This window comes from Canis aureus, chromosome 25 (assembly GCF_053574225.1).
Source record: "Canis aureus isolate CA01 chromosome 25, VMU_Caureus_v.1.0, whole genome shotgun sequence".
In the NCBI taxonomy this organism is placed as follows: domain Eukaryota; kingdom Metazoa; phylum Chordata; class Mammalia; order Carnivora; family Canidae; genus Canis; species Canis aureus.
In genome coordinates, this window is record NC_135635.1 from 9,599,592 (window position 1) to 9,625,739 (window position 26,148).

The 26,148-nt window shown below is 35.8% G+C and overlaps 1 protein-coding gene across 3 annotated transcripts in view; it reads left to right on the top strand.

Moving 5' to 3' along the window:
* The window catches only part of NELL2 (neural EGFL like 2), a 319,702-nt gene that overhangs the window by 128,376 nt on the left and 165,178 nt on the right, over positions 1-26,148 (top strand). For all 3 annotated transcript variants that reach the window (XM_077870366.1, XM_077870365.1, XM_077870367.1), the window contains 3 exons: positions 6,952-7,043; positions 10,888-10,990; positions 19,839-19,967. In XM_077870366.1, the coding sequence (XP_077726492.1) occupies positions 6,952-7,043; positions 10,888-10,990; positions 19,839-19,967 (324 nt within the window). The remainder of the gene's footprint in view (positions 1-6,951; positions 7,044-10,887; positions 10,991-19,838; positions 19,968-26,148) is intronic.

Genomic DNA, 26,148 nt, shown 5'->3' on the forward strand with positions numbered 1-26,148 from the left:
GAAACTGCACACTCACTGTTTCAGGGTCTTTACTTGTCATCTCTTAATTGAGCACAGATGTGTGGTTTATTCTGAAAAGGGTCCTGCTTTGTAATGCACAAAGCATTTTATGTTCAATGTCCCCACACAGTAGTATCGAAACAACGTGTATCTAAAAGGTGCCAGTCATTTGGAAAAATGTTTTCCAAAGGTTAAACCGAAGATTAGGTGTTCAAGTGTTGACAGAGTTCTCTGGATTTTTAGTGGTAAGAAAAGATATACAGAAGGACTGTCAGATGAATTCTAGTCCTGGCTTTGAAAATGACAATGTGTGAACTTTTCCTTATTATAGTTTACATTATGTTTTCGTTGTAAAGTGATAAACCTGTTGCCTCATGTGTATTCATGGTGTCATTTTAATAGTATACATGTATTGACATGGATGCTATATTTTTCTTTAAATCTTTACTCCCACTCATTAAATTTACTTTTCTCATTCCCAGAAGACTAAATGAATTGATCACGTTGTCTTTTTTAAAGACTCCACTGTATATAAGCCAGGATCAAGTGGTAGAAAAGTAGCTAAATCAAATGAATTTCAGGATATATCTTACTTGCCATATAAATTGGTAAAATCATATTAGGGGAAAAAACACTGACTCCTTCCTTCCAGCTATACGCTTGGCCTTTTTCTGTTATCTTCTAAATATCCATTTCCTGTTTTCCCAGGACATAACCCTGTAACCCAAAGACTGATTTGGACAGGGAGGGTGTTAGAGTTTTTGCTTTTGTTCTATTCTGGTAGTTATTTTTATCTTTCTTTGCTTCCTAACCCCTCACTACTGCTAGATTTATGGTGTTTCAGGGCCGTTCTCTTTTTGGAAGAATAGGCTACTGACCTAAATTAAGGCCCCCTCAGAGAAGCACTCTTTGGTCCTTTAGAAGCCCAAGGACATGATATATATAAAGTGGGACGGGAGGGTTGCACATCCACGCTCATGATCTCATTTCCTAAACTCTAATATTAGCTTTGCAAACAACTAAATTCCCAAACAATTAATGAGATTTAGTTAAAGGAAGGGATCATGTATAATTAATGAATTTGTGAATTATTTAAACACTCTGAAATTCTGGTCATTTTAAATAGCATTGGCTCATAAAAATTGGCTTTATGTAGAGGAAGGAGAACATTTTGTCATCAAATTGTCCAAGATGACGAGGTAATACATGTTACCTTGTATTATTCATGTTAATAAGTTATTGCTATAACAAGAGCTGGCTATTTTTCCTATTATTCCTGCTATTAGTTGATAGGCAAACCTGCTCCCATTTCAGGTGCTTCAGCTCTTCTGCAGTGAAAAGTAAGCTGCCATTTTACAAAAAGGGCAAAATATTTCTGTGAGACTTGATTTATAGAATCTTTATAAGAAAGAGGCAAAATCAAAGGATAAAAACAAATGTAAAGGAAAATGTGAAGATCAAAGAGGTCCGATTCACTTGTTTTCAGGCTTTTCATCAAACAGGAAGCTGGAAGAGAACTTACCAAAAAATTCAACAAACCTTTAAAGTTTATTATGCATGGCCAGTGCTGGGTGCTGAATAAGATCCAAAGACAAATAAGACACTGTCCCTGTCCTCATGTGGGAAAGATTTAAAAAGTGTATAACTAACTAGAAGAGAAAAGGAAAAATGTGCTTCATGCTTTAATAGAGATTTAAGCATTGTAGAACAGGGAAAAATTAATTTTAGCAGTTAGTGCTCGAGACTTTTATTATAACCATATTGTTAAGAACTGACTCCAAGTCCAGATTACTAAAAAACATTGGGGGCTAGAAAAATGCAGCATGGCTGATTAGAGTCTTTTAAGAACACCAAAACACTTTCAGATTTTGTTTTTGCTTGATTCCACAGAACCCTAGACTGCTCTTGACTACATTTATTGTACATTCTTTTTAAATAGCTATAATAAAAATATAAATATACATAATTACAGTTAATGAGATATTTTCTCATCCAACAGCTTTGATTTGTAGATTACTAACAAATTACTATCATGTTGGCCCAGAATGTAATAACTGCCATTGTACATGGGATGTTTAAGAGCCCTCCCAGAGGAAATCAAGATTTCAAAGAAGACTGCCTAAAAACCACTACTATTTCCAACTCTGCCCTTAATGGATAGCTTAAACAATCTTAAGATCACTGATACCTGGCGTTTTCAAAGAGAACTTTAAAGAAATCGTAAATCTCTTTTCTCACCTATGTGGATTATATTGGTTTTCTTCTTGGTATCTATAACGTTTAATTTGTTTTGGATCATTTTTAAAGGTGTCAATTCCAATGGGAAGTTGAAAGTAGATGCCTATATTTCAATCCAGTAATAAAAAGGAAAAGCTAAATGTAGTGAGCAAGGAAATGTTTAGAAGGGAAATATGATATATCTTTTCATTTCTTATATTCTCAAATAGTTTTAGGTAGATTTGGATGATTCTTTCTACAAAGGTTTGCAGGAGTTGATAAATCTCATTAGAGGGATCTGCATTTTCTATCGCTCTTAATGACCAGTAATTGAGATTTTAATGTGTAAATTAGGACCTTTAGAATTTTATTGGCTTCTTTCACTTCTCAATCTGTGCTATTATCTACTTTTTCACTTTTTTGTAACTAATGACTTTCAAATTTGCATCTATACCAGTTCTTGTCTTCCTGTTTCTTGTTAATTGTTAAAATAGGGGGGCGAAATGAAGTGAAAATAACTCACATTAATTGTTTTTGCAAGTTCTCTCGTAATTACGGTGCTAGTGATTAGGTAATTTACCATAGCCTTGGTAAAACATATATACCATTTGTTATATCATCCTATTGAATTACCCCGAGTTCTAATTAATGTCCCCACCTATGGCTGAATAGGCTGTGTATGGGACAGTTCTGGGTGACATAATTCACAGAAACCATGATGTAAATCATATCCCCTTGGAATTATGCAAACAGCAGCATATACTAGAGTCATAGTCAATGTGCATTTGACATTGGTTAATATGAGTAACTTAAAGTAATTGTGATGTACTCATAGGGTCCTAGCTTCTTAGTCTGCAATGTAAGAAGCCTATGTGAATGAATTAATATCCATCTTCCTCCAAACTCTCTTAAAAATATCCATGTAATATACTTAGTAGGCACTTCGCAGAGATACTTGAAAATATAACCTTAAAAAAAAAAAGAAAATGTAATCTTGTTGATACAATTCTTCTTTAAACTGGTAAATAATTCAGGTCATAAGAATCCAGAGTTATGTCACAAAAACTTAATTCTGTACATACACACATGCGTGCAAACATACCCCTCCCCCCCAAAAAAAAGCTAGGAAAGAATGAAGCCTCTACCTATGAATATGTGAATGCAATTGAATTAAAGAAGAAATCAATATAGCAAAATGATTATTCCTTTGTTGTTTTGTGGAGGGAGTGATTTCTTTTACTCTATACTATATTGGGGAAGAGTAAGCAGGCAGTTACATTTCAGTTAGGGAATCCTAGAGATTTTTTTTTCAGTATTGTGGTAGAAACAGGGATTATTTTCTGAGACTTTGTCCCTAATACTTGCAGGGACTGGCCTTGGTTAAAGTCTGGGCGCAGGCTTCTTCTGCTGCCCGCCTCTGATCTGGGAGGGAAATTGATTTTCTCCAGAGCTTAGTTCCTTCATCTGGCCTTCTGCTTGTGTATGGACCCTGTTTTGACCAGTTACCTCATTTTTCCTTCAAGTGGATCTGCATTTTTAAAATGTGTCTGTTTTTCCTTTTCAAATTTATTTGCTCTCTGCTCCACTCTCTCATGCTTTTCTAAGCAACCTATCCTTGTAAACTCTTCATGGCTTAAAGTGAATTAATATGATAGCCACCTGTGCTGGACACTGGTTATTCCTGGGCACCCCTCTATCCCACTTCCATTCCCTCTCCTTGCCTGCCCTACTCTGTGCCCCAGGGGCCTGCTGCCTCTCCCTGGTCTCCTTGCCAACCAGCTTTGGATAGGCTTTGCCAATGGGAGGCACTGGCAGGAAATTAGAAGGCAGGAAGAGAGAGAGTTGGCCACGTTTCTTCCCTGTTCCTTCTCTGTGCTAGGCTGCGTTTCTGGCAGTAGCTGTGTCTCTCCTGGTTATGGTTCCCTCTAGGCACTGCTTCCCCATAACTCAGACTCATGCTGGGCACCAGTAAAACCATTTCCTGTCCCTGCTCTTCAGCCCTACGGTGACGATGACTTCCCACCGTTGCCAGAGTCCCTTACCTGCCCATTCCTTTCCTTTTGTCTCCTTGCAGAAGTTCATCCCTCAGTCTCCTGTGTTTACATATGTCTTGTGACTTTCTCAATTACAGGACTTCATTTTGGCTTTTACTGTAGTTAATTGTGGATGAATCTGTCTGCCCTGCTGCTAGTGAGGGCATGCATCATGTCTCATTCATCTCTGAATTGTAGTTACCTAGCAGACTACCTGGCATATAATAGGAGCTCAGAGTATATAGCTATTAAGTGTATTAATAAATTAATGTGACTTTTATTCTTTCAACTTACTCCTAAGTTCCTAATGGTATTTTCAGGATTCCTCGTAGTATTTTTAGGAATGATTCCAGATTTTCTAAGTTTCTTAACAGTTTTCCACTAAACAGCCTAGGGAAGGCATACCCTAGTGGCCTTCCTAGATACTGGGTATAGACCTCAGAATTATGGAAACCGCAGCAACTGATCAATAAAGAAACAAGGCAAAAATCACTCATGTTGGGTTCTCCCTCAGCCAGGTTCATCCTGTTTGCACTCATTGCCTGAAAGGAAATGAAGCAATTGTGATCTCATTCGTTTTTGTGTCTTCTCCTTCTGCCAAGCTCCATTTGGTGCCCTATTGTCCTACAAGTTGCCTATTTGAGACTTTTGAATTAAGAATTTAGAACAGAAGCTCCATCTGTTCTGCCTGAATATTAAATTATCATAAGACTTTGTATAAGGAGAACTTACCCTTGTGTTTTTTTACAGTTTCCTTTCCCTTCTGTTCTAAGACTTGAAATATCAGTTTTTTCCAACATACCCTTGGACTTGAATAAGCCAAAGTTTATCAAGTCATATAATAAAATAGGCTTAGAAACCTTTGAATGGCAAGTGCTTAATAGAAGTAAGAAGGTTTTATTTATTCTCATTACCCTTTAAGTGTGGCACTCATTAAGTATCACTGAACACACAATATGTCAGAACTTGGTATTTTGAAGTTACTAGATCTTATAAGTGAGGTTTATGTAAAGATTCCCCATTGGACAGATATATTTTATAATCAATCAGGTTCTTTAAGTAAACACACATGCTGTTTTAATTTATGACAGGTAGTATGCAACTGACACATCTGCAGTTTCATTTTGAATATTAAAAAGTGCACAAGCTTTACCCAGCTTTTAAGTAATATAATTTATGCAAGTTAGTTGTATTCTTCCCTAGCAAGGTCCAAAAATTTAAAGTCATTTCACCGGTGATATATATTATGTAGTGAAATTTGTTAATAAAAACTGAGTAAAGAGATCAGTTGAAGGAAGGCATTTTAATAACATGCATGCTTTCTCTACATTATTTAACCCTGCAGTTTTTAATCTGTTAATTGTGCAGTGAAGATATAAGTGGGTTTACATTTTAAATATGAATATTTGTATAAAAATTAAAAAAAATAAAAAAACAGTATATATTTAACATTAATAAAAATATATCTATTATCTTTGATACCAATTATAGGCAACTTGGTACCTTTTTTTAGTAACTATGCAAAAATAGTATTTATGAAAACAAAGTACTGAGATAACTTACTACTTTTGAAGGTTATGGGAATATGTGAATTCTGAAGAAGGAAAAACTTTCTTCAAATTCACACAAAGGAATTAAAAGAAAATGTACATATCCATTTTGTACAGTCTGTATGGTTACAATTAAAAATTGGACTTAGTAATGAACAGGGCTACAAACTGCTTGAGTCTTCGCTTATCAGATAATCACTTCCACTGGTCTTTTTCTAGATGCTATGGAGCTCCAAAGCATCCACAATATTGAGAGCCTTTTCAAAAACAAAGCAAAACAATACAAAGTTGCAGAAACAAAAATTAGCTCAGGGTCTTAAAAAGGCATCCAAGCCAGAGTGGCATTCTGAAGGTTAAGATTCATTAGCTGAGGGTAGCTGTCTGTGGTTAGGTGATGAGTTAGCATGGGGAGTGTGACATTTCAAAACTAGCAATTTCTGTTAGCAAAATGTTTATGTGAATTAAAAATATTGTGAAAGTCTCAAAAATTATTTGATAATTTCTATGTATCTTCGCTAATTAAAAATGTTTTTCTATCGAATCTGAAGTTCTCTTTTAAAATTATTGAATTTGTGATGCAGAGCAGGCCCAGATTAAGATTTTTCAACACCCTACCTAAGCAAGGTGCCCTAATCCGTATGTATTTACAAATTAAATAGTGCTAACTCATAAAACATAAAATGTTCATGTATGTGTTGAAGTTCTTTTAAATTTTGTTTTTAAAATTCTTAATGGTAAAAAAATAAAATAAATAAAATAAAATTCTTAATGGTATATAAAAAAATTCACTTTTTTTCATATTCGTGTTGCCCTGATCCAAAGCTGCTTCAGGCACCTGCTTAATATGCCTAAAATGCAACACCATTGAGGAGGCAAGTAATTTGAAAGTCTGCTCATTGGCACCCTTTTTTTAGAGTTTTCTTCTGACTCGTCACTGTCCTTATCCTTTTTGTACCTTATTTTGCTCTCTGACTTTACTGGGCATAATAGCTGGATCCTCTATGTGCCTTATGTTAGATCGAATTAGGTTTATGGTTGTTCAGTCTCTTTGAAAAGACTTAAGACCATGTGAAATATAATCTGAACACCTCTCAACTCTTTTTCCTAAATAAAAGTTAAAAATAAATACCTATGTATTTTTTATTCCAAAGCAATATGCCAATTTCAAGGACGGACCTACTTTGAAGGAGAAAGAAGTACGGTTTATTCCTCTTCTGGAGTATGTGTTCTGTATGAGTGCAAGGTAAGGAGACTCTTCGTGGGTCTTTCAACATCTTAACTATGTAAACAGTAAATATTTCTTTAAAATCTCACACTTGTAATACCTTGAAAACGTTTAAGGCAAAGAAAAAATTTAGAATATTAATTATAATTTGAATAGAAATTCCCATTATTTTTTCAAATATGTAAATTCGTGGCTGTAAAATAATTTTCCCAATAAGCAAAAATACTGTTTTGTCGAGTTAAAGTTTTATGAAGTGGTCTTATTTTTCCAAATTCAGACTAGCTCCCTTGAAGAAAATGTAGATAAAGTTAGACTCAGCCTGTTGTCACTTACGGTTTTTGACCTGTGTGACAAATATCATTCAGTTCAGTGGAAAACCTTAAAAATTTCCTAATAAAAATTAGCCATTGGATGGAGATGAGACTGATCCTTTTGGTAAGAATATTTTAAATGATTTGAAGGGGAATTCTTTATAAATTTACTGCCATGCTCTCCTCAAGTATGCTTCTGAAACAAATGTGAGTGCTTTTATCTCTGCTGCTTGACCTACTAATTGAAAAAGAATATGTTTCATGAAACTTTTCATTTTTGCCTTTTGTAAACTATAACCTTATATTTCTTGACCATAATGTTATATTGCGAACCATTTTCTGAGGGAAACTCTGCACATAAAGTTTCTGCTTTAGAGTTGTCTTTACATTTGATCCTTAATTTTTTTTTCTTTAAATGCTTTCTCTTTAAGTGGTTTTGGGGGATGATGTAGTATGCCTAGATTATGTAGAAAATGAAGGTTCTGCTGGCACCACCAAAAAACTGTGAGCATTTATATGATTATTCAGTGTTAGGGAAAGGAAAATCCTGAGAATTTTGCCACAACAAATCAAAAGAAGCCAGCTATACACATCATGCATCTTAGGTTGGAAGTCCTTTGGGATAAGCAAGGAGGAAATGTAGAAGAGGCAAGAATGTGATAGATTTGACTTCTAGAATATGAGAGGTCTGAGTTCTTTGTGCCCATCGTAAAGTATTCTAGCATCTTCTTTTGGCTTTATGTCAGCCTTCCTATAGAGCAGGTTACCATCTTAAAGACAAGGGAACTAAAGTATAGGAATATTAACATGAATTCCTGAACCTGCATTTCAAGATGGATTTGTCCCCTGGCATCACCTGACACCAACACTGTTTTGAGTGAAGTAGGTTCCACTATAAACGTAAAGATTAAAATTCTTACAGTGAGATCTAGTAACTCCAAATTAAGAAAAAGGAATCAGAGCAAAGTTACTTCAGGGAAGGTAGAAAACTTTTGTCATCTGGTTTCTAGTTGTAAACTCTAACTTTTAAATATCAGCTCTAACTTTAAAAATCCTGAGGGCTCTTGGAATTTCTTAATGTGTGTGTATATGTGTGTGTGTGTGTGTGTGTGTGTATTCTTTTCATCTGACCAGTGTGTCCCATAATACTGATAATTATGGTTTAGAAATTTATTGGAAGAGTTGCCTATTTGATTGTAAGATAACTGTGAAATGATTTCATTTTAAAATGGGTTAGTAAGAAGTCCGTATATAGACAACTCTGAAAGAGCCTATACTCTGAAAGTAAATATTGAATTAATGAACAAATGTTACCTTTTGTTTACTCAAACAAAACGCATCATTTCCTTTCCAATGCTGTGCTGTCCAATAGAAACATGTAAGCCACAAACAGTAATTTTCCTGAGCTAATTTTCTATATTTAGCTCCATATATCCAAAATATTATCATTTTAACATGTAATCAATGTAAAATTATTAATGAAATATTACATATTCTGTTGTCATACTAATCCTTCAAAATTTTGTGTATATTTTATGTTTATAGTATTTAAGAGCTCCATGTAGCTAGTGGCTATTGATTGTACAGCATAGTTGCAACGATTATTATCATACGTTTTTGTAGTTCTTGACTAAATTTTTTAAAGATTTATTTATTTATTTGAGAAAGAGAGAGAGCACAGGCATGTGAGCTGGGGCCGGGGGGAGAGGGGCAGAAGAGGAAGAGAGAGAGAATCTTAAGCAGAGTCCATGCTGAGGATGGAGCCCCGGTGAGGGCTCTATTCCACCACACTGAGATCATGACTGAGCTGAAATTAAGAGTAGGACACTCAATTGACTAAATTCTTGCAATTAAGAACTTCCATTGTTTATTTTCCCTTCAGGACCCATAGCTTCTGTATTTATACCTTTACATAATTGACAGCTCTCTCAAGCTTTTATTTTCTGGGCTCTCAACACCAGTCCTTCATTGTTCCTTTATTTTCAGTTTTGTGGCCTTGAAAGTATGTCCTGGGGGTCTGTAACTTTAATAATAACACTGGAAAACACTGTGGTTCTGAAAATAAGATTATCAGAATGGATAGTATTGTCAAAGGAAAGGAAGACTAACATTTGACTCCATTATGTACATGTCTCCTACCACTCATTTTTTTAAGTGCAGTTGACATACACTATTATACTATTTTCAGGTGTATAACATAGTGATGTATCAATTATATGTACATTATGAAATGCTTACCAGGATAAGTGTAGTCATCTGTCACCATACAATGTTATTATAATGACTGCATTCTCTATTCTGTATTTTTTACCCTTGTGATATATTTATTTTATAACTGGAAATTTTACCTCTTACTCTCCTTTACCTATCTTGCCCATACCCCGGCCCCCTGCCTTCTGGCAAGAACCACTTTGTTTTCTATACAGAAAATTTATAAGTCTTTTCTGTTTCTGTTTCTTTTGTTCTTTAGATTCCACATGTATGTGAAATTTTATATTTGTCTTTTTCTATCTGACATTTCACCTAGCATTGTACTCCCGAAGTGCATCGGTGTTGTCACAAATGGCAACATGTCATTTCTTTTTTATGGCTTAGTAATATTCCATTGTCTGTTTGTCTATCTCACATCTTTTTCATCTATTCATTTGTCAGTGGAAACTTAGTTCCATTGATTCTTGCTTCCATATCTTGGCTATTGCAAATAATGCTGTGGCATCAGGGTGCATATGTCTTTTCGAATTAATGTTTTTGTGGAAAAAATCCAGAAGTGGAATTACAGGGTTGTATGATCCTGCCACTTTCTTGATAGCATCACTTTCAAATCATTATAATCTCTTTTCTATAGATATTCCAGGAAGATGGAAATGTTAAAATGACTACTTCCATAAGAGTAGTACCTAATAGAAATGATACCTAAAATTTTAAGCTTTCGAGCAGTATTAAAATGGAAGCTTAAAAATTCTAACAGTTAATTTTTTACTTCTATCTTGCTGTAGTTAATGACCCTTGTTCTTAAGAGATAGAAGGTTGACAGTATAGAAGCCAACCAAATCCTGTGTTCATTTTCTTTATAGTTTTGGGAAGGAGTCCCAATATTACTTACCAGGATCACCTGTGAGACTGTCTTCATAATAGTCTAGAAAATCTCGAAATGAGAATTTTTAAAAGGCTCAGTTTTTATTTATTGTTTTTTTCTTTTTCCAAAGTTAGCCTCTGATCTAATTCAAGCTGTATTTGTGCCACAATTGTCATCTGGATATGCAAATGTGTTGTAAAACTAAAAGAATTTTTCAGGATTCCCTTTGTTTGGCAAATTATTTATATAGCTGCAATGTGTTAGGCTCCTATTCTCAGAGCTGCTTGTCCATTTTAAAGGCTTTCCAATTATGATTTAATGTCATTTTGTGAGTGAGCCTATGACCTATGGAAAAGTTCTCAGGATGAAAACTTTACTCTTGTATAAGAAGAGCCTTCTCAGATGCTGGTTCTAGGAGCTTCTTAGTAAGTACTAATTCAGAAGTTTGAAGCATTTATTTTCTGTTGTCTAATAGGACCAAACCATGAAGCTGGTTGAAAGTTCAGGCTGTCCCGCTTTGGATTGTCCAGAATCTCATCAGATTACCTTGTCTCATAGCTGTTGCAAAGTTTGTAAAGGTAAGACTTTTTCATAAAGTAAGATTTATGAGTCATTGTTGGAGTCTAGTTTAACATGAAATAGAAATTTTGATAACCAAGTTATTTCCAAAGATTAACAGTATTTCCTTAAATGCTTAACTAAATTGGTAGATAGTAGGTGGTCATAGGATATTTATTATAGTTATTGAAAATCAAGATATTTCTATACATTTTTGCTTTGTATCTCAAGATCTGGGTCTTTAAACCTCTCTGTGCACTGCTTCTAAGTCAGCATGACATTGCTGAAGAAATTGAAACAACAGTGCTGAGTTATCTTATTGGTTTTCTTTTTTCTTTCTCTCTTTCTTTTTCCTTTTTTTTTTTTCTGTTTTGCCTTCCATTTCTCTTTTGTTTGTTTTATAATTGAGTTTGCATAATTTTCATTTTGATTACTTCTGATCCCTCTCTTCTCAATTCCACTCACCTTCACTCAGGCTTCTGTACTCCTGCAGAGAGAGGCCATCAAACATACATTGTTCATTCTTTGTTGCTTCTGTGATGATAGGCCTAGGACCAATAAGTAGAAAGGACTTAGAGTTTTAAGTTAAATATAAGAAAACAGTGAAATTTGAGCTCTTCACAAATACAGTGGGCTGTCTCAGGAGGCAGTGAGTTTCCCATCACTATTGGTTCTAAAACTTAGTATTTTATTACACATTGAAACATAAAGTAAAGGATTAATTATGTGGGCCTCTTTAAGATCCCTACTAATCACAAGACTCTATGGGCCTTTCTGTACATGTCTTCCCCAGTTTATGATGGGGTTATTTCCCTGTAACCCCGTAAGTTGAAAATATCATCGTCAAAGACGCATTTAATACATCTAACCTATCTAACATTGTTTAGCCTAGTTACCATCAGTGTCCTCAGAAGACTTGGAGGCATACCTCATGTTATTCTGCTTCATTTTATTGTGCTTTGTAGATACTATGTTTTTATAAATTGAAAGTCTGTGGCAATCCTGTGTCAAGCAAGTTCACTGGCTCCATTTTTCTAATAGCATTTGCTCTCTTCATGTCTCTGTCACACAATATTTCAAATTTTATCATTATTATTATATTTGCTATGGTGACCTGTGATCAATGATTACAATTTACTGAAAGCTCAGACGATGGCTAGCATTTTTTAGCAAGGCATTTTTATTTTTTTATTTTTATTTTTATTTTTATTTTTTTTAGCAAGGCATTTTTAAATTAAGGTATATACATTTTTTAGATATAATTCTTTTGCATAATTAATAGGCTATAATATAGTACAAACATAACTTTCATATGCACTGGAAAACCAAAAATTTATTTGACTTTTTTATTGCTATTTTTGCTATATTGCAGTGGCCTGGAACTGAACCTGCAATATCTCCGTACATTAGCTTACAGTTGGGCAAAGTCATCTAACACCAAACCTATTTTATAATAAATTGTTAATCTCTCATGTAATTTATTGAATGCTGTAATGAAAGTGAAAAACAGAATGGGTTGTATGGGTACAGAGTGGTTGTAAGTATATCAATTGTTTACCTTCCTGATCGTGTGGCTGACTGGGAGCTTGGTTCACTGCCCCTGCCCACCCTCATGAGAGAGGATTGTACTATATATCATTAGTCCAGGAAAAGATCAAAATTCAAAATTCCAAAGTACAGTTTTCTAACTGAATGCTTGTCGCTTTTGTTCATTGTAAAGTTGAAAAATTTGAAGTAAAAAAAATCCTAAATCAGGACTGTCTGTCTATTGAAGTTATTTCTGAATCATCTCCTTTGTTAGACTCTGCACTATGGGAGCAAGGCTAGGTCTTTATATTCATCTCTATATTTTTAACACCTCATATGACACCTGAGATGCAGTAGATGCTCATAACTGATATAGTCGGTACTATATAACAAACTGCTCTATATGAGCTACTAGCACTTGTTTGAATAATGGCTTTTATGAGGCTGCAAAGGAAAGCTTAAATGGAAAAAAAGTAAGAAAAAGAAATTTTATAAAATATATAGCATAGTATTTTCTTTACGCCTAGTCTGTTAAAAGTAGACATAAGATCCCCCCCCCCTCCCATTTTTAACAGGATGGTGCAGTTTTGTTGCATTTTTTTTTTTTTTTTTTTAGCCATTTCTTCTGTCTATTCAATTAAGAGTTTTAAAATCCCAGTTCTGTGCTGGGGTTCCTCAGTGACTCAGTTAGTTAAGCATCTGCCTTCTGCTTAGGTCATGATCCTAGGGTCCTGGGATAGAGTCCAGCATCAGGCTCCCTGCTCAGTGGAGAGCCTGCTTCTCCCTCTGCCGGCCACTCCCTCTGCTTGTGCTTGCATGTGCATGCTCTCTCTCTGTCAAAGAAATAAAATCTTAAAAAAACAATTCCAGTCCTGTGAAAAGTACTCTGGGAATTTCAAAGTGGTTTAAGACTCTATCTGCTCTTTAAGGAGCTTTCAAAAGGAAAGGAACTAAGGTACACTACTAAAAAGGATTAAATCAGATAGACAGATGGAAGGCCATCTTAGTTTCCATCTTCACAGTCCCTGAGCTAGTGCCTTGTCCAGAGCACATGTAGAATTTGATATGAATCAAGAAAGCACATTCCATTTATTTGATTTGGGAACTGCCCTCAGTCTAACAGCTTAACTCAAATTTCTTTAACCGAAAGTGGGCTAAACCAGTGCTTCTCAAGTTTAAATGTGCATACAGATAACCTAGGGATCTTATTAAATGTAGATCCTAATTCAGTAGATCTGGAATCCAGCCAAAAGAACCTGTGTGTCTAATAAGCTCCGTGGTGATGCTGATGCTACTGGTCAGTGGGACTACACTTTGAGTTGTTAGCTATTGTTGCATGACAAAGTGTCCCAAAACTCAGTGGTTTAAAACAACGATTTTATTATATATTGTCATACTGTGTGTCAGGAATTTAGGCAGGTGGTTCTTCTGCTCCGTGTGGTGGTAAGTGGGGTCACTCAGCTGAACTGAGCTAGAAGGTTCAATGGCCTCACTATATGCTGGCATCTCAGTAGGGATGACAAGAAGACTGAGTATATCTGAAGGTCTCTCCCTCTACACAGAATCTCAGATCTGCTCCCTGTGACTCTATCCATCACGTTGATAATGAGACTTCTTAACTGATGGTTTAGGGCTCGTAAAGACTAGGTGTGGAACTGACACAGCATCATTTTTCCCATATTTCTCTGGTCAGAAGAGTTATAAGCAAGCCCAGATTCAAGAGAGATGGTAGGGAAAGACCCCACCATAATAGAAGTGTTGAAAATGTGTGGCCATCTGTAATCCCCTGGAAGTGTTCAGGAGCTACTTGGAGATTAGAGAGGTGAACACCATAGAAATTAGGCAAGATTGGCTAGGACAAGATTTGAGTAAGTAGCTAAAAGAGGGCCTTTTGGATATCAAAAGAAGCCTTGATCACATCCATTTATTTTTAAAAGAGCCTTGATATGTTGCAGGAAGTAAGTTAAGAAATGGAAAAGCTAGCTATAAAAGTCATTTAAATTGTTTATAATTTTAAGAATTAATGTGGTTACACAGCACACTCAAATACAGTGATGAAATATACTGTGACCTACCTCCCCTCCGAGATTCTGATGTAATTGCTGTAAGATGGAGCCATGGTACCACCATTAAAAAACCAACCAAACAAACTACTTTCAATGAATTCTTAACAGAACCAGAATTGAGAACTACTAGTTTAGATAATGCTGGAACTGAAATTGAACAAAGTGGCTCTTCTTGAAACTTTTAGCACCGTTTATAATAAAGACTGCTTTAATTTCTGATTTCAAGTATAGAGAATAAACAAATGAGTTTCCTGGCATTCTCTGATGTTTAAACTAAAAAAAGTCAAGTTCTCAAGGCTGAAATTTTGAGTTAACGCCTACACATAAGTTGTGACAAATGCATTTGTAATATAATTGGCCTCCAGCTTCCAAGCCCTGTCTGCCTAGTGCTAGGGATGCTATGTTCACATCTGATAAAGTAAGTTGTTCAACAGCGGTTATTAAATATTCCCTGAGGGCAGAGCATGAGAGTAAAGTGTTGACCTTTCCACCTGAGGCTCAGTCAGTGCTAGAAAGGAAGCTGTGCACCCTTAAAACAAGGCCCGGAATCTCTCGGCACCAAATCCAATCCAACCAAGACTGTCTTCTAGGTCCTCTGCAGCTGGCTATCTTGTGTCACAGTAGCTCAGAGCTGTGTAGCAGGAATGTTCTTTTCACTTTATTCATGTCTGAGAGCCCCTTCAAGGAAGCTTGTAACAACTTACAACATAACAGAGACTCAGTAATACAGTAAGGATTCTGACTTAGAAAGATACAGAAATTATGTGTAGCACTTGCCCATCCCTTCTTACCCCTTGGCAACTCCTTTCTCTGCTTATAATACCAGGAAGTCCTATTCACAGGATACCCCATTTTAATTTACCTTTTACTTCATCTAGTCCTACACTTACAAGTAGTAGTGACATCTGTATGTAGAAGGTTCAGTGGGTATAGATTGTTTTCTCTCAACTTCTGGGTAATCCATAGTTTCCCACAGTATTCTATTATACCTCCATGATTCTTGTTATTTAAGTATTACTAATAACATTATTTAATTTTTTATATCTACTGTTGGTCACTCATCTCTTAAAAATTTAATTTCATTCCAAATAATGATACCCACAAAATGATGGCATTATTTGTGAGATTCATCTGTTTTTAATACATATCAAATCCATTGCAATTAGTACTTTTTAAAAATGTACATCCATGCACATGAACCATAATTTGGGAAAAATCAGGATTATCCATCATCCTGCAAATAATACCTAAATAAGTTAGTATTCTTTTAGGTGTAGGTAATAAAACACGTAACCCAACTGATGTAAGCAAAAAATGGAACATAGGGCTCCTGTAAGCAGTTTTATACAACTATCAAATCCTGTCCCTTTGCCTAGCTGGATCTCAGTTTGCCTCCTCAGAAGTAGCTTTATTTTCAGACTGTGTGTTTTTAGCTAGACCTCTGCCATTCTGATACTCACATCACTATGATACTCAATGATGTGAAAGGTGAAAAGAAAAGGTGGTGAAAGAAAAAGTTCACTATCCTCAGGAGTTAAATAAAAGTCCCATAATTGAATTTCAGTCATCTTTGTTAGCCTGAACTGGATCATATGCCCAGACCTGAAGAAATTACTGTGTCCAGGCCAGTGGGATGCATTGATCATCCTGTGGGGCAGTAGAGTCTATCTTCCTATAAGTAGATGCACTAACAGTAGGAATGAATGGTTCATCTCCTACACAAAGAATAGGAATAGATACTTATGGGCAAAAACCAACAAATACTCACCTTAAAATTATTTATTCTCTAATCCTGATTATTTTTTTTCAAGATTTTATTTATTTATGAGAGGGAGAAAGAGAGAAAGACAGTACAAGCAGAGGGAGGAGCAGAGGAAGAGAATAAGCAGACCCCACGCGCTGAGCATGGAGCCCCATATGGGGTTTGATCTTATGACCTTGAGATCATGACCTGAGCCAAAATCCAGAGCTGGCTGCTTAACCAACTGAGCCACCCACGTGCCTCTTTTTCTCCTGATTATTATGTACAACTTTTACGCATATTTTTTTATTCATCTTTTGTATCCACCCTTTTCACTTCACCTAGTTGTAGAGATATGCATAGTAATATTTTATGGAAAGATCTATACATAACAAAAGACAGAACTTCATGTAAATTTGAAATTCTTATTAGAGGAATAGAAAACTTGGTATTCTTGCAGTTAAAGTGCAAAGTGGGAAACAAAGGCTAGATTGTATTAGATTAGATCCACCTGTCTATAACAAATATTTGAATTCTCTTCTGTGTAGGTGCTTCCACGTATTTGGTTTATGGCTTATTTGTAATACTCTAATTGCTTAAATTATTGACAAGTATTATACTATTATGTTTTTACATGGATGATCTCATTTGAACTTCATGTTTTGGGAGGTAGATATTATCTTAATTTTACAGGCAAGAAAACTTGAAGGTTTAGAAAGGTTAATTAATTTACACAACTAGTAATTTACACAGCCAGTAAGTAGTAGAGATTGGATATAAATCCAAGTCTTTCAACTTCAAAAGCCAAACACCTATGACTAGAAATGCAAGATCGAGGGTAATAGGCTATCCAACTCATACTCTGAGTTTTTGAAGTTACTACTTATAGATTGGAAATAACCCACTTTAATTGAGTTGGAATTTTCTACTTGTCAATAGTTAGTCTTTTGACACTGGCATTTTGTATCTAAGCAGTAAAACAACAAATAGAGTCAATCAACTTATTTGTTGAGAAAATAAATCAAAATAGCTATCTGACATTGTTTAGAGTAAATTAGAATTTGATTGACAAAATTTTTAGCTTTCAAGTCTCTGGGTTAATTTTAAAAACCCATCTGATAAAAAGTAAAACACTCCCTAGCTGAACCTAAAACAGTGAAAGTAGTATCACATCATTATCTCATAGTTGGAAAATTCTTGCAGCAATTAGATACTGCATGGTAAATGTGTCCATGACATTCGATGCTGAGATAAGAGAGAGGTCTGAGCATTATTTAGGCAGAACTGGAAAGGGACCGTAATAGAGGTGGAATGGCATAGACAGTGATTGCATAGATTGGGCAAAGTCTGAAAACAGAGAGAAGAGAAAATTCACCAAAGTGAAAAATGGAAAGTTTTGAAAAATACAAACTTATGAAAGAAAAATAAAAATGCCTCAGAACAGTTCCCGGACTTAGTCATGGCTCTCTGAAAGTTGTTTGAAACATTGCAGGTGCATACAGAGATTCAGTGCTGTGTTAGAACACAAACTTCTGATTCTGTGTGTATCTTAAGGAACGGGCCAGCTTTTATAGTAACTTTGTTGTAGTCTAGAATAAATGGGAAACAATTTTTTTGGAGACTTTTCATATAGGTTGGCGAAGTGCTGAACTATCGGGGTAGAACATGAAGATGACTTTTTACCTGAAATGATTTCTTCTTGGGCATTGTAAAAAGACAATGGAATACATTTTAGGATATATGGTCTCAATTTAGCTACTTTAAGGAAGAAAGGAAGAAAAGAACTCTAAGAGAAAACATTTTTTTTAACTTTTCCTCTTCTTAAGAATGAACTTTTTACTTGTAAATGTTCATCCTTACATATGAGAATGTAGATTGTGAAGAATCCTGTTAAAGAAAATTTCATTGTCAAGTGATTTAAATGCTGTTACTGACTATATATTGTTCTATCCTTCATACACCCCGTTTTGTCTTATTTTATTTCTAATTCACTAATTCATTTTCTTTTATTCTAAATCACTAATTCATTTTCTTTTTTGTGTGTCCTATTGCATGCCATCACTGTATTTTGAGAGCATCACCCTTCTTAAGGCTTATTAATTTGTACACACAACTTTTTACTATATAAGGCAGTTGTACTTCATGGGGGATACGCTTTAACTCTGGGGTGATATTCAAAATATTCATTACGGGCACCAGCCAATCAAAATGGACACCAACTAGAACACCTGGGAGGCTCAACGGTTGAGCGTCTGCCTTTGGCTCAGGGCATGATCCCAGAGTCTCGGGATCAGGTCCAGCATCAGGCTCCCTGCATGGAGCCTGCTTCTCCCTCTACCTGTGTCTCTGCCTCTCTCTCTGTCTCTGTGTCTCTCCTGAATAAATAAATAAAATCTTAAAATAAAAAATAAAAAAAGCCAAAAACAAAATGGACACCAGCCATTGTGCTGTACCAGAGAACACCCGCTAGCCGTGATATAGTTTAGGCCATCCTTCCACTGAATCATAGCATTCTATGGTAATTTGCTTACAAGTAAGATGGGCCAATTTAGAACTTCCATCTTCATGATTTGGCTCAAGTAAAAGTCTTTCCTTGGCCATAGGCAGATGAGTTTATTCTGAGCTACATGAAACACATTTTTCTAATCCTCTTTTCTTTTATACATGGACTGAAATTGTAATTCATTAGACAGTGTAAAACTAGATAGAAAACTTATGCATTGGACATTTTGAAAATTGTTTGAATGATACATAATCATGTAATTTCCATTCAATATGGATCCCAGTGTTTAAGCATTTCGTTTCAGCATCTTAGATTATCTTTGAACAAGGGATTCACACAGGCAGAAGAGAACCTGAGGAATCACACATGACTGGTGCCACTGTTTATAAAATGTTCCATTATTCCATCCTCTCATAAAGATTCTGGAATCTGTGAGATCTTTGTAATTCATACATTTTTTTCCTTCTTTTCAGTGGACATCCTCTGCCATGCAGATCTCCAGAGACAATTAGGTTAAAGTGATCTAATTTTCCTTTTTTTTTTTTTAGCACATTTATAATTTTTAAAAAAAGATTTCAGTCTGTTTCATTTCTTAAATATGCAATATCCATGTTTCATCTGGCCTGGCATATACTATCCATACTTTTTGATAATGTGCAACCACTGGTTCTCAGATTACTTTCTCACTGGGTTATCTTTTATATTGTAAATCTTCATTTCGGACTGCAAGAATCTTTTTTTGTCTCAGATATTTGAAGGACTGTAATTCAAATATCAGGGACTAGAAAACATAAAGTCAGAAGCAAAGAAGACATAGAATTAACTTGAAGTAGGAAACAACTGAGTTAAATGTCAAGAAACACCTTTTAGTACACACAAGCCTGTGGTTCTCCAACATTGAATAAAGATATAAATTTAAAAACTAATTTAGGGGGAAAATAGCTACTAAATCAAAGAGAGTATTTAGTCAGCAAAATTTATTTGCTTTGTCATAGTTTCACTTACCTTAATAAGTTTCCTTTTTCTTGTAGGTTATGATTTTTGTTCTGAAAGGCATAACTGCATGGAAAATTCTGTCTGCAGAAATCTGAATGACAGGGCCGTTTGTAGCTGTCGAGATGGTTTTAGGGCTCTTCGAGAGGACAATGCCTACTGTGAAGGTAATCCTTGTAATGATGTGTAGCTCAGCTGTATAAATTTCCTAGGATTACTGCATGCAAAATTTATTAATTTCCCAGGTTGTCAAGTTGATGGGCCCATTAAAAGCAGTGAATTTAATTTGAAGCATATTAATCAGCTAAAAATAATTATCTTTCAAATTAAAGTTTTTTAGCTATCTGCTATATGTCAGACTAATAAGTTAATATGACTGGTTTCTTGAATTAAAATAATACTTCCACTGTGAAATTGCCTTCTTTTTTTCATAATTAGATATTCAGATAGTTCACATATTGACGTGATTACTGTGGCTTGCAGTTAGAATTGTAGTCAGGTTTTTCCAGACAATGTTGTCTAACAAAGGCGATCAATTAACAGAAAGATAAAGTACCCACTGCTATTTTTGTTTGCTGCTGTAAATAATCTCAGTGGTTGTATTCATTCTCAGTGGTATTTATCAAATAGCTCCAGTGGAGTAAATGACTTCTAGTTATTTTTTCGAATGTTAACTAATATCCAAGTAGTTCATTCTCTCATGGAAACAGTACAGATACTGTGAGGAAGCCCTTGACATTCACAAATACTGTTCATGAAGACCCTGGAAGTCCATGAGATATAGTAATTTATTATTTCCCAGAGGCACAGATTTGGATGATTCTCATTAATTGTGTGACTAGCTAGTGGGTCTTGCAAGTAAGAACACTGACACAGTGATGTTTGACATTTGGAGGGTTCTAGACTTACCTTTTCCAAATATCAAGAATGTGCCAATTGGTCCTTGGAGACAGAAAACCTCCAAGGTATAAACTTGTCAGCCTCTGTTTAGCTACACGATGATTTATTGGCTCTTGGGAAACCAATTTCTATTGTTTCTCTTAATTTTCAATAGATTTTATGTACCTTAAAAGTCAAGTATTTATTTTTCAAAATTGACCTTTTTTTCCCAAAGCATTTCTTTAAATGCTTCTGATTCAATCCTAAAGAGACCATTATATTTTTGCTGAAGGAAGGATATGTCTTTCCTTCTCCATTTATAATGCAAATTTATTTAAAATTCCTCATTTTGAAAGGTCTTATGTAACAAATGGATTTAAACTTACTTAGTAATGTATTTTTCATTATAGTATTTGAGATCTCTAATATGTAATAAGCTCCACTGATACTGTCAAAGTGTGTACTATGAAACCATATGCTATAAATTCATGTGATGCCTCTTTTGAAACTTTATGATCATTATTTTTATTTGGAGCTGCTGCTTTTGTTGTTGTTAAGTATGTTCACTTACGTAATAAATATTTAGTGAGCGTCTCTTGTTGTACCAAGTACTTTTCTGGGTACTGGATAGTGAATGGTGAATAAGTTTCTGTGCTCAGAGAATAAGTAGGTAACCATAGAGACAGAGAAAGCAATTTCAGGTAGTAATAAATCATAAGAAAATGAAATGGGATGATGTGATAGAGATCGGTTGGGGATTAATTTAGATGAGATGGTCAGAGAATCTCATCTATGGGGCTTGAGCCAGGAGAGTTCACAGTTGACTTGAGACTTGATCAGGAAACACCACAGAAAGATCTAGAACAGAGCATTCCAAACTGAAGCAATAGCAAGTGGAAAGACACTAAGTAGGAACTATCTTGGATGTTCTAGAAACTGAAAAAAAGGATAGTGTGATGCAGCAGATGAATCAGTGAATATGCAATTTAAAAAATTAAGTAGGGGCCACGTAATGTAGAGCGGCTCATAAAGATTTTAGATTTATCTCACATAGGGAGTGATAACACTTGTATTGAAAAGGATAGCTATGGGTGCAGTGCCTTAGATTAACTAAATTGTAGATTATGGGGTTAAATATGGTGGGGAGAACAGAAGCATACATAGGAAGACCAGTTAAATGGCTATTGCAATAGTCTAGGTAAAGTGTTGGTGATCTGGATCAAGAAAATAATAAGGACACTGAAGAGGAGGGAACATATTCTTGGCATTTTTTGAAAATAGAGCCAACAACTCGCAGATAATTTATTGTGGAGGAGAATTGAGGAGGGATCAAGGGGGAGAGGCTCAAGTTTTGGAGTTTGAACAACGCATGGATGATGCTGTTATATATTGAGACAGGAAAGAATTCAAGAGAAGAAGCCAGAGATTTATATTAAACTTTTCAATGCAACTTATTGAAAATAGTTTGCTATTACTGTTTTCACCTATAAATGTGTAGTGCAGATTGGCAGCTCCTTCCCATTCTGAATGGATCAAACTGAAAAATGGTTTGTAAATGTCTTCATGTTATTTATCTGTCATTTAAAGATAAAATCTTCAAAAGTTAAGAAAATGGTGGAAAAACTTGTTGGTTTATTATAGAGATCTTGAATTTTACGTGATGAGGACTTCTAATATCATATCTTTCATTATTCATTTTAAGAGGTTTTTCCCCCCAGTATTCTGATTGAATTTGGTTTTCCTTTTCATTCTGTTACTATTGTTGTTAACCCTAAGGATGTTTGACTTCCTGGAAGCAACATTTTAAAACAATCGTGCAATTGTACGTGTTGTCTGTCAGCCAGTCTTACAGAGTTCTGGTCCTCTAAGAAATTAGACTTGTGATCATATACAGGAATAAGCAAGTGGTAATTTGTAAGTAATGCAAATTCTGTTTACTGAATCTGTGGGGTTGTTTTAATGATATGACTGTAATTGAGACTATTGATCTTTATGACACTACTTGATCAGAGTTAAAATAGCACTTGTAAATGTTGGAGTTCATTTGGAAAACATTTAGTGAATGGCTACTTTGAGGCTACAAGAGAGGTAAAGCAGTAAATAAGATATACACGACTGATCTTGTCTCAGACAAGAAAGATAATAATCAGATTGTTACACCAAAGAGCATTAATTGCACATGCGGCAAATGCCCTAAAGAGAAATAGGTTAACAGGGGCTGATCTGGATGGATGGGTGGTAGTGCTTGAACAAAATAGGTGAGTTTTTTTTGGGGGGGGGATGGAAATCTGAAGATTAAGTAAACATCAGCTAGGCATAAGGTAAGGATGGGAAAGAAGGGAATTTGCTAGTGGAGGGCTCAGCATACCTCCAGGCCTCCAGGGCGGGAGAGAAGCACTTTGTAAGAACTGAAAGCAGAGGGCAAAGGGAGAGGTGCCTGATGGATGGAAGAAGGCACAGTAAGGACTAGGTAAGAGTAAATGCTAAGAACAAGGGGGTAGGCAATGGGGGTTTTAAGCAGAGGAGTGCCGTGATCACATTTGTGTTTGAAATAAATCACTTCAGCTTCAGGCTGAGTGGAGGTAAGGCTGATTGTGAGAAACGAGCGGATGGGAGATAATAGTAGCTTGCACGAAAAATGGAGATGGGGATATGCATGCATTTAAGGGCATTTGTGGGGTAAAACCAGTCCCGCTGATTAATTGGTGATAGGAGATGATGAAGAGAGATGTTTCAAGGTTGATACTCAGGTTTCTGGCCTGAGCAATCGGCAGATGTCACACTGCTTACGTAGGAAACAGGTCAGTTGGGGAAATCATCACGTTGGGTTGTGGTACCTATAGAACATCACAATTGAGTAGCCCGTTGAGTATACTTGGATGTGGAGTTCAGAGAAGTTTAATTTGTACATAAAATTGGCGATTCTTTGGCATATAAATGGTAGTTGAAGGACTGGGAGAAATTACCTAGAGAGTTTTGAAAGCTCTGGGGTTTGAGCGTTTTATAGAAGACATGATGTGATGGAGACAGCAAAGTTGTGGCTGAAATGTGGGAGGAATGTGTCACAGAAACCAAGAGAGAGAATTTCAAGAAGAAAGTTGAGTGCTTCTTAGCAGGAAAGATGAATGCTGAAAGATGTCCTTTGCATGGAACTTTATGGATGGCATAAAGGACCGAGGACATCAGCAATGGCAATTTGGGTGCACGGATGATGACAAAAGTCAGTTGAGAGCATATTGAATATTGTTGCATCATGGGAAAAAATGGATCTGATGAAGGGACAAACTCCCTCCAGATGTATGCCTATGCAGGGAAGGAGGAAGAGAGCAGTAAGCAGCTGAAGAAGTGGGGCTGACGAAGGATTTGTCTTCCCCACCTTCTTTTATCCTTATAAGTTCTCTCTCTCCCCTTCCCCTGTATTTTAGCCATAGAGATGATACTTCTGGTTCATGAATGAGTTTTGTGATTCCTTATGTACTTATAAATGTGGTTTAACATTGGGATTTTATGGGACACCTGGGTGGCTCAGCAGTTGAGAGTCTGCCTTCGGCTTAGGGTGTGATCCTGGGGTCCAAGGTCCTGGATTGAGTCCCACACTGGGCTCCTCGCAGGGAGCCTGCTTATCCCTCTGCCTATGTCTCTGCTTCTCTCTTTGTCTGTGTTTCTCATGAAAAAATAAATAAAATCTTTTTAAAAAATTAGGATTTTATGATCAGTTGTCTTGCCCACCTTTTAGATATAAAGGATCTGAAGTATTTGGGAGTATATTGACCTATTTTGCATTTCTTGTGAACTGTATGTTTATCGTATTTATTTTAAAAATTCTATATTCATCTCCATCCATTCAATGTCCCTCATTCCCTATAGATTCTTAGTGACATTTTAGTACTTATCCTTCATTTGGTCTCTTGTCAGTACATATAGTCTATAAAAAGTTGCCAAAAATTAGGTTGGCCATGATGTTGTTCAGAATGTTTGTTATATGCCTTCATTCTAAAATGAAAATTGTAGGAGCTTTTGATGTTTTGACTATATCTTCCTTCTTGACATTTCATTATTCATTATTATGTAAGGACCACCCTGACCATTCCATTTCAGAGAGTGTCTTCAGACGTTATTCGTTTGGTAACTTTTTCTCTTTGGTACATAATTGTTGCCAGGGATCACACCGTGTCAACCCAATAGTGCATTATGTTGAAGAAGCTTTTTCCTGAGTCCCAAACCCCTTAAAATAGTTGGCGTTTTAGCTGACCAAGCCTTTGGCATCACACCAAGGACAGGAAAATAATTCTGCTTAGTGAGTCATTCATATAGTTGCATATCACATATAATTACTGACATTAGTAATTGATATTAATGAACTCTGAAATCAGTTTGTAAGACATTTTTTTCAAATTAACGAAAATATAGGAAATTGTTTTGGTATAACTCCCGAAAAGAATAATCTTTTATTGATAGACCACCTTCTCTTGGATTCATTTACTCCCTTTCATTCTGACTGCTGCTGCCAGACAGTTTTTACTTCAAGTCAACTTCCACTTAGTTATTCTGTCTTGAGTGTCTCATCCCCTCCTACCTACCAGGACCTGTTCTCCAGATTAATGTTTACAAAACACCATTTCTTCTGTTTGTGAGCCCACAGTGCCTTCCTGTTGCTCAACACATCAAGCTCCTTTGCTAAAGTTCCAAGGTTCTCTGTTGCCTGGCCCTACATAGTTATCCATTTATCCTTAGCAGGTCACCTTTGGCTCCCTTAATCACTTCCTTTCCTCAGGATAGTCCGTCTGTGTTATGGATTAAACTGTGTCTCTCAAAATTCATATGCTGAAGTTCTAATCCACAGTGCCTCAGAAAGTGGACTTATTTGGCAATGGAAGGGTTTTCAGTGTAATTAGTCAAGATGACATCTTACTGGGAGAGGGTGGGACCATGCTCCAATACGGCAGTTGTCCTCATATATATAATGGAGAAATGTAGACACAGGTGCAAGGAGAGAATGCCATGGGAGCATGAAGGCAAATGCACTTACAAGCTGGGGAACATCAGAGATTTCTAGCAAAACATCAGCAACTAAGCAAGGGGCCTGGAACAGATTGTCCTTCACAGCCCTCAGAAGGAACCAACCCTCCAACACCTTGATTTTAGACTATTAGACTACACAATTGTGAGATAATAAATCTCTGTTGCTTAAGTAACCAGTTTGTGGCTCTTATTATGGTAACTGTTCTATCATCTGGCCGAATGATCTTTTGCTTTTTGGTCTGGCTATCCATGATTTAATTATATTCTAGACGGATTACTTTCTCTTTTCCTCCGAAAGACTTTCTTAATGAATTAAGCACACAGACTTAATTTCTCAAATCTGCTTTTAAATTTTATCTGACTGAAGAATTAGTACCTTGTTCTACACTGCTTTAAATCCAATTATCCAGTTGCAGTATCCTTTCTTATATACTATGCAATTTATTA